General features: G+C 38.9%; 1 protein-coding gene across 6 annotated transcripts in view; it reads left to right on the top strand.

Moving 5' to 3' along the window:
* The window catches only part of galnt1.S (polypeptide N-acetylgalactosaminyltransferase 1 S homeolog), a 239,510-nt gene that overhangs the window by 179,884 nt on the left and 45,176 nt on the right, over positions 1 to 14,450 (top strand). For all 6 annotated transcript variants that reach the window (XM_041567102.1, XM_041567103.1, XM_041567101.1 and 3 more), the window contains 4 exons: positions 10,367 to 10,537; positions 10,645 to 10,762; positions 10,866 to 11,046; positions 13,823 to 13,962. In XM_041567102.1, coding sequence (XP_041423036.1) covers positions 10,367 to 10,537; positions 10,645 to 10,762; positions 10,866 to 11,046; positions 13,823 to 13,962 — 610 coding nt within the window. The remainder of the gene's footprint in view (positions 1 to 10,366; positions 10,538 to 10,644; positions 10,763 to 10,865; positions 11,047 to 13,822; positions 13,963 to 14,450) is intronic.

Raw genomic sequence — 14,450 nt, 5'->3', positions numbered from 1 at the left:
GCCCTCCACACGTAGGCCAGAAAAATTCCGGCCTGTACCATAGAAGTTGGACAGCACTGCTCTACAGTATTTGAATACGACAGAGGAACACCCTAAACCACTTTGTGCTGTTTGTCATTCACATGAATGGACCAAAGACAAGTGACAGTTTGTATTCAAGTTATTGATAGGTGGGGATGTGGCCTGATGTTGAGCTGAACAGACGTGGGGAGGGTGAGCTTCGTGCCTACACTACTACTACCACTATTACCCCGATAAATATGGGGAAGCAGAACAAAACCTTACAGCTCCCAAAAGTCCCTGCCTGTGAAACAGGACAAAGATATCAACAGATACTTTGAGAAACTGACATCTCTTGCAGACCAGATCGGAGCCCAAGATGGCGGAGGGCGATGAGGCCTTCATTTCCACACTTGCCCCATCCCACACCCTTGACTCCATTGGAAGCAGACCTGCCAAGACTCTTAGCATCTCTGCCGAAAAAAAGAGGACTTGCTACAACTGTCATCTGATAAGGCAGCACAAGAAGACATAAAGGCCCTCGCACATTGATGGAACACACGCAGAAATAATTGGCAGAGAGAGTGCAATCTCACAATCGCCAACTGGATAAACACACGGGACAGATATGGGAACTTAAGCGTCAACTAGAAGACGCAGAAAATCATAGTCAAAGCCAAAAAGCCCTGTTAACTGAACTATTTGACAAACTGCTCCAACAAGACAAATCCACAGACATCCCAACAGATTGTATACACAGAGTAGCAACGGCAAGAAGGGGACACTCCACAATCCGAGGGGAGGGGATGACGGAGGAAGCCAGCCTCTGGGTACACGGATCACAAATCCGGCCCTGGGTCACATCCCCGTAGTTAACATATGCAACGCTAGAATAGCCGCTAAGAACTGACCGTGACCAAACCAGATGTAATCGTACTACCTTGTTAACCCTTTGCACAACTCCCAGAAAAGAGATAAAAGGGCCTACCTCAGTATACTGTATATAATATCAGGAACCCCCTGTACAACTCAGTACCACTACTAGCAATATGCTGAACTACTACAGAAGGACATAACATGGAATGCATATTCCCCCGTTACAATTATGCCTGCCGGCAGATACCTCTTATATAATACAAATAGTAACTGATCCTAGCTTGGAGCTTTCTCTAAGTGCGGTGGAAACTAAGGACCAGACAGACGGAAACTGTGAACAGTGCCATCAGCCCAACAGCACTAGCTCAGACACTATATATTACTGCTCACTAACAGCAACCCTCCAGACAGGTCCAGGCTGAGAATTAAAATTGGCCCTGCCATTTCATGTACACAGAGGCCCAAACAGCCCCCACCAGCCCACTAAATACTGACTTTCTATGGCATCTTATTAGCAGCCCCTCTGGCATTTGCTAGAACCCACAGATTGCTAGTCCGGGCCTTCCTCAACACCTGAATTCATACAGATCGAATATTTAAATGGATAATGCCAGGATACCGAGCTACGCTATGGGTACAACAAAGTGGATAAGAGACTCCTACTACTGCCTAGATGGATATACTGCAGCCTAACTACACTACCCCTGGCAGACCCAAGTGCAAGATCCGTCCACTGAACAATAGAGCATAAACTCTTATTCCAATTCTCTTAACACTACTCAGGTTTGAAGGGGATTTCCCTGATTACAAAGGGTGTAAAATACCTGGTTTACACTCCTCTTCTACTCTACACAAACACCTTAACTGGGAGCATGTCCGAGTAGCATAACACATAGAGTGAAATTACCATTTCACAGGAGAAATGTCTCAAACTTTGAATAATTGCCTTTATTTGCCCTAACACAGGTACCTACGTATGTCAAAAGGTATCAAACATTTACACATACCAAAGGGGGGAGGAAAGAGAAAAAGTGTGTGGGGGGGGGAATACACACTTACTGATTTGACTCATTATTGCTTCCTGGGATATATTCCTCCACTGTTTATGGTTATGTATGGCTATAGCTCTATGCTTTTAGCCCTAGGCACGGGGCTCCCCCCCCCGTTCACCCCTTACAACTCTGCGGCAACCTATATAAACTAGGATTGCGGTTCTCACCCCCCTTCCAGACACTGCCTACTACTGTAAACCCCCTCACCTCTCTAACCACCTCCGCTACTCCTCTTCTTCCTCCCTTCTTCCCCCTTAATTTTCTTTTCTCCCACCCCCATAATGCCAATGACACACACTAATCCGAGCTCTTTCAAAATTGTCAGCCTAAATGTTAACAGGCTCAATTCCCCCACTAAACGAATACTACTATTTACACAACTACGCAAATGCAAAGCTAATATTACATTTATACAAGAAACGCATTACAAAGAAGGTTCCAGCCCTAAATGGAACAACAGATACTTTCCTGAGACATACATAAACCACTCCCAAACGGAAAAGGTCAGAGGCGTCGCAATCCTTTTCTCCCAAAATTCTCAATTCCAACTGGCAGATTGCATAAGAGATAAAGAGGGCAGTTATGTGTTTGTGTTTGTGAAAGGCCAGCTTGCTAACCACAAGTACACATTTGCTAGTATCTACCTACCCAATACTTTGTAAGGAAAGACCCAAACAATGGTTACAAGAAAAAGGTGATAGGTTGCCTACAACAACTTGAAAGGGAGAAAGCCATTTGAGTTTTATACCACCGTCTGTACCCCAGAGAAGCCACACCATGCTTATACGGACTCCCCAAGATACACAAAGAAGGAGTCCAGCTAAAACCCATTGTCAGTAGCATAAACTCAGCTGTCTTTCTACACCTAAAAGACGAGGGACACTCCTTTGAAGATAGCAAGGTCCAAAGCTTGGATAAAGAAGACCGCTGGTTTGAACGAGGCGTGAAAGAGGCGATTCATGTCAAGGTGGAGAAACCATCCCTCAACAAAGGTGGGGGCCTTCGACACCACCTGTCTGCTACATACAATGCTTTTCTAACATCTGTTCCCCGGGGTTTCAGAACACTTCACACATCCATTCATGCAACTCTCACAAGTAACACCTGTTCTATGAGTTGCATGACACATTGGATAATCCTATCACAGAAACTACACAGAATCAACACTTCTGTGAATTTCTTAGATGTCACCTCTTTGAAGAGTTACAATGTACCATTGTGATTGGATTAGTGGAAGAGTTTATATGACGAGAATTTCCCACACCAGTCAGTTGAACTGAAGAAGCTGCTCGGATTAGTAGTGAAAAGTCTTCATTGATTACTCAGCAAATCCAGTTGTTTCTAGATTTACCTATACTAGATATCACTTTAGCAAGGCAAGAACTTTCTAATTCACAGAGGGCGATTACTATAGCTCAGCACAGATTCTATGAGCATGGAGACAAATGTGGGAAGATCCTAGCAAACACACTCAGATACGCACAGTAATTACATAGACTGTCTCAAAATCAAAGAGGGGCAAACATCCTATAACAGTAAGCAAATAGCTCAGGTTTTCCAAGACTTTTATTCCACCCTCTACAATTTAAATTAGGATAAGGGTAATAACCCCCAAAATAGAATCTCAGATTATTTAGGCGCTCCCCAAACTATCTCACTTTGAGACAGCAACCCTGGAACGAGAACTGACATTAGAGGAACTAAATGAAACCTTGGATAACTCACCACTAGGTAAATGCCCAGGCCTTGATGGACTATCGGTTATATACTATAAAACTTTTAAGAAGTCACTTATGCCACAACTTTTAACGGCATGTAACCATATACTCAAGGGGGACAATTCAGCCCACAGTCGTTAGAAGCTCACATCTCTCTTATCCTGAAACCCGGAAAAGACCGAACAAATTACCGTCTGATATCCCTCATCAACGGGGATGTTAAACTACTTGCTAGTATCTTATCCAGAAGAATACAAACTCTGCTTAACAAACTTATACATTTGGACCAAGTTGGTTTTTGTACCAGGCAGAGAAGCTAGGGATAATTTAAATTGACTAATAGACTAAAACTGCATGGCTAAAAAAAATAACCAACAAATTTTAATGCTCTCTACCGACACACAAAAAGCAGTTGACAGAGTAAACTGGAACTTTATGCTGTCTTGCCTTTCACATTATGGATTCGGCAATAACATGATGTGTTGGATAGGCGCCCTATAATCAATCCCCAAATTCCTGAATTAGGGTTAACCAATTCCTAACGAACCCCATTACTGTAAGAAAAGCAACTAGACAAGGTTGCCGTCTGTCCCTCACACTATTCATATTAATGCTAGAGCCATTGTTTTGTAAAATCAGATCCAACTCCCAAATTCAGGGCATCCGCATTCGAGAAAAGCATCATAAAGTGGCAGCATATGCGGACGATCTTCTATTTTTCCTGTCCAGTCCCAAAGACTCCCTTGCCAATCTGAAACAAGAAGTAGAATCATATGGGAATCTCAGTCATTTCAAAATGAACTCCAAAAAATCCTTTGCCCCTGATTTAAATCTCTCAGGTAAAACAAAATCATCTCTTGGGATGAATTTTCAGTACAGCTGGGCCAACAACTCCATGCAGTACCTGGGACTGCATATTACAAACGATTACACAAACTGGACTTCCCTAAATTATTCTAGAATAGCCATTAAAATCACAGCAGACCTCACCAAATGAAAGGATATTGGAAGGGTATTAAACTACATGTAATGCCACTATTACTATACACATTTCAAGTAATACCCCTACCTGCCCCAAAGGATTTTTTCCAAAGTAGACAAGACAATCAGGAACTTCATCTGGCAGGGCAGACATCCTAGAATTAAGACCAAGATTCTAACAAATAGCAAACAGGTTTGCGGACTGACACTCCCTAGTACTACCATTCAGCAATCCTTAACAGAATACTTGATTGGCCCCATCACGCTGACGATAAGAGCTGGATCTCCATATGGCAACAAGCCACATACACCTAACTCATACGCCTACCTTGGATTAACCATATACATTGCCGTATCAGATACAGAGATCACCCCACCTTAAAAAACACTATGGCAGTATGGGACACACTTAAAAAATCAGGTGAACTGACTAGGCATCCCTCCCCACTACTACCATTAATTAACAACCCAGCTTTCCCCCCAGGAGTGGACATATTTTAGCTCACCGACTGGCTAATACATGATAACTTACAGCTGATATACTTCATACATGAAGACAAATTCATAAAAAAGATCAATTCATGAAAGTCAAACCTTTTTCACCAAATGACCATTATAAATTTATTCAAATCCGACATTATTTCCATAACTTAGGAGGAAACTCAATACTGTATCGTCCCTTCTATCTTTGAAAAACTATGTTCACAGTAGAATCCACCTCCACAAGTGCTTTCACAAAAACACTAATCACCAAAAAACAGACGTTACTCACTTAAATTTTATTTCTAGAGACCTGGAGTTGGAACTAAATATAGAACAATTATGCACCCTCATTAACGACCTTCGTTGCAGCTCCAGATGCTGTAGAATCCAAGAGTTTAACGATAAATTACTGACTCTGTGGTATTATACCCCAGCTCGTCTAAAGAAAATATGGGAACACACCTCTGATCTTTGCTGGAGATGCTCATCCGCCACAGGTACCTTACTACATTGCTTTTGGGAATGCCCCGTAATACGCCCCTACTGGTATAAAATACTACGGATCTCTGAGGAAATTATGGGAACGGCCATACCTAACCATCCTGCATCCATCTTGCTGTTCCATTTGGATAAGCCTCTCTCACAATTTTTTAATTCACCTGAACCTTTCCTCCTATACGACGGAAAAATTATTAATTCCTTTACACTGGAAATTCCAGCAACCTCCAACCACATTTGAATGGTTGATAAAAATACAGGTATTGTTTCAGTTTGAAGAGCTGAAGAGTGCCAGAGTAAGCATTAGATACCAATTGTAAAGATGAAATTAACAAAGATGTTATATAGGAGCACAACATATGAATTATATACCTCAATCAAACCAAAAGGGCCACTCTAAGCTCGCCTTCCCATAAACTGTTCCTTTTACTCCTTGTCGGGTGCTCGGTCCACAGTGTCCCAACTGCTCAAATCCATATCAAAAGCCAAAAAGAAGGACGGCACTCTGGTCAAACAAAGAGCGGGTTTATTGCATTCTCCTGCAAGGATCTTACACATTTCGGGATTCAATACCTTAGCCATAGGCATACACCCAAAGCTGTACAGACAAGTTATATACAAAACGTATATGGCGACCCCTATTGGGATCGCCATAGTAGTGCAGTTAAAAACCACATTTTTATTCATCACAGTAAAAACAATATCCTAAAGGTAAAAACCCTTGTTTGTATTTTAAAAACATGCTGTTACTCAGAACGATTCCTGTGTCCATGTGTGTTTCTTTTCCCTGGACTTATCCATGGACTTATCCATGGTTAAATTCTGGGGGACAAACGTGGATAGAGAATAAATAAGTATATCCAAAGGAGAGGGGGGTACCAGTCAAAATTAGTATAAATATGAGATCGTCTCAAATTTTAAAATCAAAAATGCCTCTCTTAGGTTTAATGAGCACACCAGATCTCCCCCTCTGAGGGGTGTCCTTACTTGTTCAATAACAAGTCATGAACTTCCTTTGTGGAGCATAAGGCAAAGTGCTTGCCTACAGGGGACCCATCATCCTTTTTGACAATAGCTCTTATGTGCTCCCGTACCTTTTCTTTTAAACAGCGGGTGGTGCGACCCACATATTGTTTCTCACAACATTTACATTCCAGCAGGTGTACCATCCCTTGGTATTACAATTGTAAAAGCCGTTATTCTGGTATATCCGTCCTGTAGCACTAGATCTAAACTAAAACTGGGCCCTGTAGAAATGACCTTGCAGGTTTTGCATGTGGTAGCTCTACATCTGTAGTTTTTAACTGCGCTACTATGGTGAGCCCAATAGGGGTCGCCTTATAAGTTTTGTATGTAACTTGTCTGTACAGCCTATGCCTATGACTAAGGGATTGAATCCTGAAATGTGTTCGGCATAAGATCCTTGCAGGAGAATGCAATAAACCTGCTCTTTGTTTGGCCGGAGTGCCGTCCTTCTTTTTAGCTTTTGATATGAACTATATATAATTGTTCAGTTAAGACCTAGGTAAAAATGCCATATTTATATTAAGGTAAAAGAAGATGCTCAGAAATGTTTGCATTTCTTTTTACATAGCACTTTTCCTAAGCCACAAGTAAAACAGCGCTACGCAATATGTTGGCGCTTTATAAATACATGTTAATAATAATAATAATAATAATAATAATAATAAAAAAATAAATTGTGTACAAACAGTACAACATTAATAATTTTACATTGCTGTGTACATCACACATTCATGGCCTTAAGCCAAAAGCCTTAGTAGGAAAAACAATGTATGTTTTCTTTAAATGTTGCTAAATTTTCAAATGTTAAGTACATGTTTATACAGTATGTAGATGCTTTCAATTGGCACTTGTTACTGTTGCTATTGGCAACAGCACATTCTTCCTATTTAAGAGTTACATAGGGTTGAAAAAAGACAAAGTCCATCAAGTTCAACCCCTCTAAATGAAAATTCAGCATCCATAAACACACCCCTCCCTACTTTCACATAAATTATATATACCCATATCTATACTAACTATAGAGTTTAGTATCACAATAGCCTTTGATATTTTCTCTGTCCAAAAATAATCCAAGCCATTCTTAAAGGCATTAACTGAATCAGCCATCACAACATCACCCGGCAGTGTATTCCACAACCTCACTGTCCTGACTGTGAAGAACCACCTACATTGCTTCAAATGAAATTTCTTTTCTTCTTGTCTAAAGGGGTGGCCTCTAGTACAAGGTCCCCTGCTGTTTGTCTATAATGTCCTCTAATGTACTTGTAAAGTGTAATCATGTCCCCTCGCAAGCGCCTTTTTTCCAGAGAAAACAACCCCAACCTTCACAGTCTACCCTCATAATTTGTCTTCTATCCCTCTAACCAATTTAGTTGCACGTCTCTGCACTCGTTCCAGCTCATTTATATCCCTCTTAAGGACTGGAGTCCAAAACTGCACTGTATACTCAAGATGAGGCCTCACCAGGGACCTATAAAGAGGCATAATTATGTTTTCATCCCTTGAGTTAATGCCCTTTTTTATGCAAGACAGGACTGTATTTGCTTTAGTAGCCACACAATGACACTGCCCAGAATTAGACAACTTGTTATCTACAAAAACCCCTAGATCTTTCTCATTTAAGGAAACTCCCAACACACTGCTATTTAGTGTACAACTTGCATTTATATTATAGTTAAGCAAACTGTTGTCCATAAATGTACTATATATGTTCTTGTTACTTATTAATTTCACTAATTAGAACCTATATTACACAAATGACTACATATTTTGAAAAATCAATGGAGATACTTAGTACAATAAAATGTTGGTGTATTTTTACTATTGTCATACTTGTGCAGAGTCAATTACATGGGCTCTTTTATACCTTTTGTACTTTTCTGCCACATAAAATATTAATATATAATTCTGCCACATAAGAATTCTAACTAATCAAAGGTATAGCCATGATCCATGTTTATTAGTTAAGTTGGGTTAAATAAAGACCAAAGTCCATCAAGTTCAACTCCTCCAAATGAAACCCAGCATACATACATATACATACATACATACATACATACATACACTCACACTGACCCCTCCATATACTTTCATAAACTATATGTACCAATATCTATATTAATTGTAGATTTTAGTATTACTATAACCTTGAATTTTATGTTTGTTCAAGAAATCGTCCAAGCTCTTCTTAAAGGCATTAACAAGAATCAGCCATCACATCACAGACAGGGCATTCCACAACCTCGCTGTCCATACTGTGAAGAACCACCTCAATTTCTTCAAATTAAACTTATTTTCCTCTAATCTAAAGGGGTGGCCTCTGGTGCGGTGATCCCTTTTTTTTTTTTTTTTTTTTTTTTTTTTATTCATTCAAGCAACATTCAGATACAATTACATCCATCTCAAGGTAGTGACACATAGTTCCTGTAACAACTCGGTACACTGTATCAGTCAGGAGTACATGGCAACAATAATACAAGGTAAGATAATCATACATAGGTCACATAAGGTATATACAGAATACCGTTAATTTAATTGGATGCATAAATCGAGTCACCAGTTAGTCCCGCACGTAGCGAGATGGAGGTTCAAAATAAATTAAGTAGCAAGAATGGTCAGTATGTTGCGGTGTAAATTTAACAACATAAGTAACATGTTAACTGTCGTGTTTGTCATCCTCTAACCCATATCACAGTGATAACCCGTCCATTTTCTCTTTGCTTGTTCGCTGGTTACATTTTGCCTCTGCCGCTGCCGTGCCGGAGGTTACAGCTACATTGTGCATACGTTCAGTCATAAGTTAATAGGGGGATCCCCACTTACAATTCTCGTAACATACCACTCATTAATTATGTTGAAAACATTCATGCAATTTCACCTTCATCGTGTGTGGTATAATCTCAATAAATGTCTCCCAAGTATCAAAAAGCCTTTGAATTATTGAGTTTTTATTTAAAGATGTTTCTATCCAGTCCATGTAAAAAACTCTTAACAAGTTTCTCCAGGAAGAGTTTGATAGTGGGAGGGGTGTTGGATATCCAGACTTGTAATATAGTTTTTTTTGCCACTGCTGATATAATCAGTAGGAGCCTTCTAGCCCCCCTCGAAATTTTGGTATGAACGTGTGGGGTTACGCCCAGAGCGCCCACGATGCTGAGAGTGGAATATAGTTAACCAAGTGTTTTGTTGCATAATCACGTATCTGACTCCAGAATCCCCTGATGAACGGGCAGGCCCATAGACAGTGCATAAGATTAGCTGCGGTTTGACCACATTTCGGGCAATCGCTGCGGTGATCCCTTTTTATGGAAAAAAAAATCTCCTGTTATCGGTCTATAATCATGTCCCTTCACAAGCAACTTTTTTTCCCAACCAATTGATATCCTTCTTTTGAACCTTTGTTCATGTTTACATGTTTTAATCTCTTTAGAATTTTCTCTTGCATGAACCAAGGTTTGTTGACCACAGAGCTAAACTCTATTAGTACCCTTCGATGAATACCATCCAGTCCCAGACCTTTGTTCATGTTTACATGTTTTAGACTCTTTTGAATTTCCTCTTACGTGAACCATGGATTAGTAGTTGTATTACTAGAATTGGACGTATTAAGAAGAAAACCTTCATTAGTTGGTTCCACATCTGTGTAGAGAGATGGAAAATAACTTTTAACTTAAATGAACAACTACTTGATCAGAGACTTCATTAGATAAATCACTTTTGATTTTTCTACAGACGGACAGTAGTGTGTCCGATCATTGATGTTATCAGTGATGATACGTTTGAATATATGGCTGGTTCTGATATGACTTATGGTGGATTCAACTGGAAATTAAACTTCCGTTGGTATCCTGTTCCCCAACGTGAAATGGATCGAAGAAGAGGTGATAGGACACTTCCTGTGAGGTAGGATAAAACAGAGTTTAAAGTTGTCGCAATTTAATAATTGTTCTGTTGAATTTACCTGTAGTTTGTAGATTCTGTATGTATGTAAAAAAATATTCTTTTTTTAGGACTCCTACTATGGCAGGAGGCCTCTTTTCCATAGACAGAGATTATTTCCAAGAAATAGGAACATATGATGCTGGAATGGACATTTGGGGAGGAGAAAATTTAGAAATATCTTTCCGTGTAAGTGTAGCTTCAGATTAAGAAAAAATAAAATTATTTTTAGAATGTTTAGACTTTTGTATTGTTATTACAGTTTGATTCCTTTGCTTTTTTTTATTTGAAGATATGGCAGTGTGGTGGTACATTAGAAATAGTGACTTGTTCACATGTTGGACATGTATTCCGAAAAGCCACACCTTACACTTTCCCAGGGGGCACAGGTCAAATCATTAACAAGAATAACAGACGGCTTGCAGAAGTCTGGATGGATGAATTCAAAAACTTCTTTTATATCATTTCACCTGGTAAGTAGCACTCATTTACTTCTGTCTTTCATGTCATGTAGTACTACTGAAAAAAACTATTGCTAAAATACTATGTGATTTTTAATATATAATTTCAGCATTTTTTCAGTTGCACTTTCAAGTATATTCTCTGGTAACATAGGATACATAAATCTATACATTGACTAAGGAAAAAAAAAACCCCATGCAAAAAAAAAAAAGCCCTGAATGCTGGTTAATATTTAGAAATTTGAATCTTAGCAGTAATCACTCTAAATTGAAATTGGATTCTTAGAATTATGCAGTGGGCTGAAGTAAACTATTGGTTGCCATCCTATCCTTGCGGTGTACTTAAAATATTAGTTCCTGTTGAATTATTTAAATGGATAGTCTTCAACTCTATACCCAATATATTTTTTATTCCAATTATTGATTAGATTTGCTATATAGTTTAATAGTAGGGGTAACATAGCATATTTTGTTTTTTACCTTATATACTGAGCTTCGGCTGCTGAGGTAATATGATGTGGTAGACAAAGATGCAAAATCACGGTAGTAATTACACTATCACACTATCTTGGGGGTAGTTTTTCACATTTGTGTTGCTACCAAGGGGTGAATGGCTGGGGCATAGTGGCCTGGGAAGGAGGTTAAAATGTGCAGCTTTGTGTTTAGGAGGGAGATCAGAAGTGGCCAGCAAGAAGAAAACAAATGGGTCTGAGGAAAAGTAAATGCAGATATGAAGTTAGCAAAATTAGGGGCAAGAGCAGAAAAGCAAAATATATACGAAAATAAATGTGTACTGTATATCTAATTAAGGGAGATTTAAAAAGATGAGCAAAAAAAGGATAGAAGAAAGCACAGAATGCAAGGGAGAATATGGCAAATAATGTAGACAAGAAAAGAAGGAACAGAACAGAGAAGGGGAATGCAGGGCCAGTGCAGGTGCTGATAGTTTTGCTATAATCTTTACAATCCTAAAGGACAGCTAAAGCTTAATTTAAAAAGTAGGGCAGAAATGTTGTAGATTGTTTGTGCATGTTTCTTTAAAAAGCAATGTTTGATACAAGGAAAATCACACGAGAAAGATAGGAAATCATAATTCAGGACCAGATTACCCAGATATGTAGGAGAATCTAGGGAGGCAGCTAATTACTGAACAGTGTAAATAGAAGAAGGGCATTAGGCAGGACCTAGAGATACTTCAACCAGACAACAATGTACTCTAGGTTGTAAACAATAAATTGATAGAGATGTTTTGCCTGCAAACTGTCTCTGTTACCCACTGCTGTCTGTGCATATCCACTCCCTAATTCTTGTTGGGACTGGTGAGTCCAGTATACGAATAGAGAAGGGCCCTTGTATACAGACACAGTTGTGTTGAAAAATCAGAAGTGTTTGAAGGCTCATGGCAATAGACTGAGCCTGGAGTTAAATTTTTTGGATGTGTTAAAAGGGGAGTTATCTGGCTATGAGGCAAATTACCTTATGGTAGAATTCAACTAATTGACACCAAATTGAAATGTTTTTATGCCTAATAAGTTGGTATGGGGGCATGGGGATATACCATAATTGATACTTCTATTTAATTATATGCTACACAGATAATTATAATTTCAGTTTTGGCACTACTCTTAGGAACTCTCCCTTAAAGGCATATTATGATTTTAAGTGATATTAACCCCAATACCATTGAATAACTTCACAATACCAGCTGCAACTGAACTGGTATTGGTAAAACAAGTATTTGGTAATTTTCTCAGGCTTTATGAACGGGCCATATATGGGCATATGATGTGCATATTTTGTTTTGTTGGGATTAAAAAAATGTATTACAGTTTTTTTTTATAGGTTGCACCTTTCTCTGGATGGTATTATTGTGTATCAGTGAGATATATTGCACTTTCTGGTAGAAAAACAAAAGACCTCCCATTTCAATTAAAGGGATACTGTCATGGGAAAACATGTTTTTTCCAAATCACATCAGTTAATAGTGCTGCTCCAGCAGAATTCTGCACTGAAATCCATTTCTCAAAAGAAGAAACAGATTTTTTCTTATATTCAATTTTGAAATCTGACATGGGGCTAGACATTTTGTCAGTTTCCCAGCTGCCCCAGTCATGTGACTTGTACTTTAGGATGGAATTACTTTCTGGCAGGCTGTTATTTCTCCTACTTAATGTAACTGAATCAGTCTCGGTGGGACTTGGCTTTTACTATTAAGTGCTGATCTTCCAGGGAACTGTTATCTTGTGTTATGGAGCTGTTATCTTGTGTTAGGGAGCTGCTATCTCGTTACCTTCCCATTGTTCTTTTGTTAGGCTGCTGGGGGGGGGAAGGGAGGTGGTGATATCACTCCAAATCGCAGTACAGCAGTAAAGAGTAATTGAAGTTTATCAGAGCACAAGTCACATGACTGGGGGCAGCTGGGAAATTGTCAATATGTCTAGACCCAAAATTTCAAAATTGAATATAACAAAATCTGTTTGCTCTTTTGAAAAATGGATTTCAGTGCAGAATTCTGCTGGAGCAGCACTATTTACTGATGTGTTTTGAAAAAAAACATGTTTTCCCATGACAGTATCCCTTTAAACAAGTGGAGGCTGAGAATCTGAAAACTTCAACTGCAACTAAGAATGTTGCAGAATGTCATTTCCTTTCATTAATAGCCTTAGTAGAACTGGAACTACTGTAGATCACATACTGTAATTTGCTTTAAAATATTAATACAATTCAATTGCATGGCCATGGTCTACATTTCAAAACACAGTGTAAAATACCTTATCTTTTCTCACAGGTGTGACTAAAGTTGACTATGGAGACATAGCTACCAGAGTAGGCCTAAGACATAAACTGCAGTGTAAGCCCTTTTCCTGGTACTTAGAAAATGTATACCCTGATTCCCAGATACCCCGTCATTATTACTCTTTGGGTGAGGTAAGCAACATCATAATTAAGTTTAAAGTGTTTAACAATGTGGCTATAATTTAGAAAGCAAGATCAAGTAATTTTACTCATTCGCATTAAATTTTACTTTTCATCATCATCATCATCACCTATTTATTTAGTGCCTACAGGTTACGCAGTGATTTGCCTTAATTTATTTAATGGTAAATTACAAACGAGTTTACAGAGTACAATAGGATTAGAGGGCCCTACTCGCAAGAGTTTACAACTAAAGGTTTGGTTACAATTGAGACATTAGGGTTTCAGAAACAAATTTGTAATTTGTGATACCTCAATGACTGATTACTTAAGGTCTTCCTTCGATTAAAGCTGAGTCAGCGCTAAAAAATAGCTTATAGTTATATACAGTGTAGTATATTTATACTTTTTGGTCTTAATCAGCCTGCTTTCCAAACTCTGTTATACAGAGTTCATGTGGCTCGCATACGTGGTAGTATTAAATCGCCAGCTGTGGTTTT

The sequence above is a fragment of the Xenopus laevis genome, chromosome 6S, assembly GCF_017654675.1.
Source record: "Xenopus laevis strain J_2021 chromosome 6S, Xenopus_laevis_v10.1, whole genome shotgun sequence".
NCBI classification, from domain to species: Eukaryota; Metazoa; Chordata; class Amphibia; order Anura; family Pipidae; genus Xenopus; species Xenopus laevis.
Note: the sequence above shows the minus strand (reverse complement) of the source record. Positions and strands in the feature narration are given on the sequence as shown.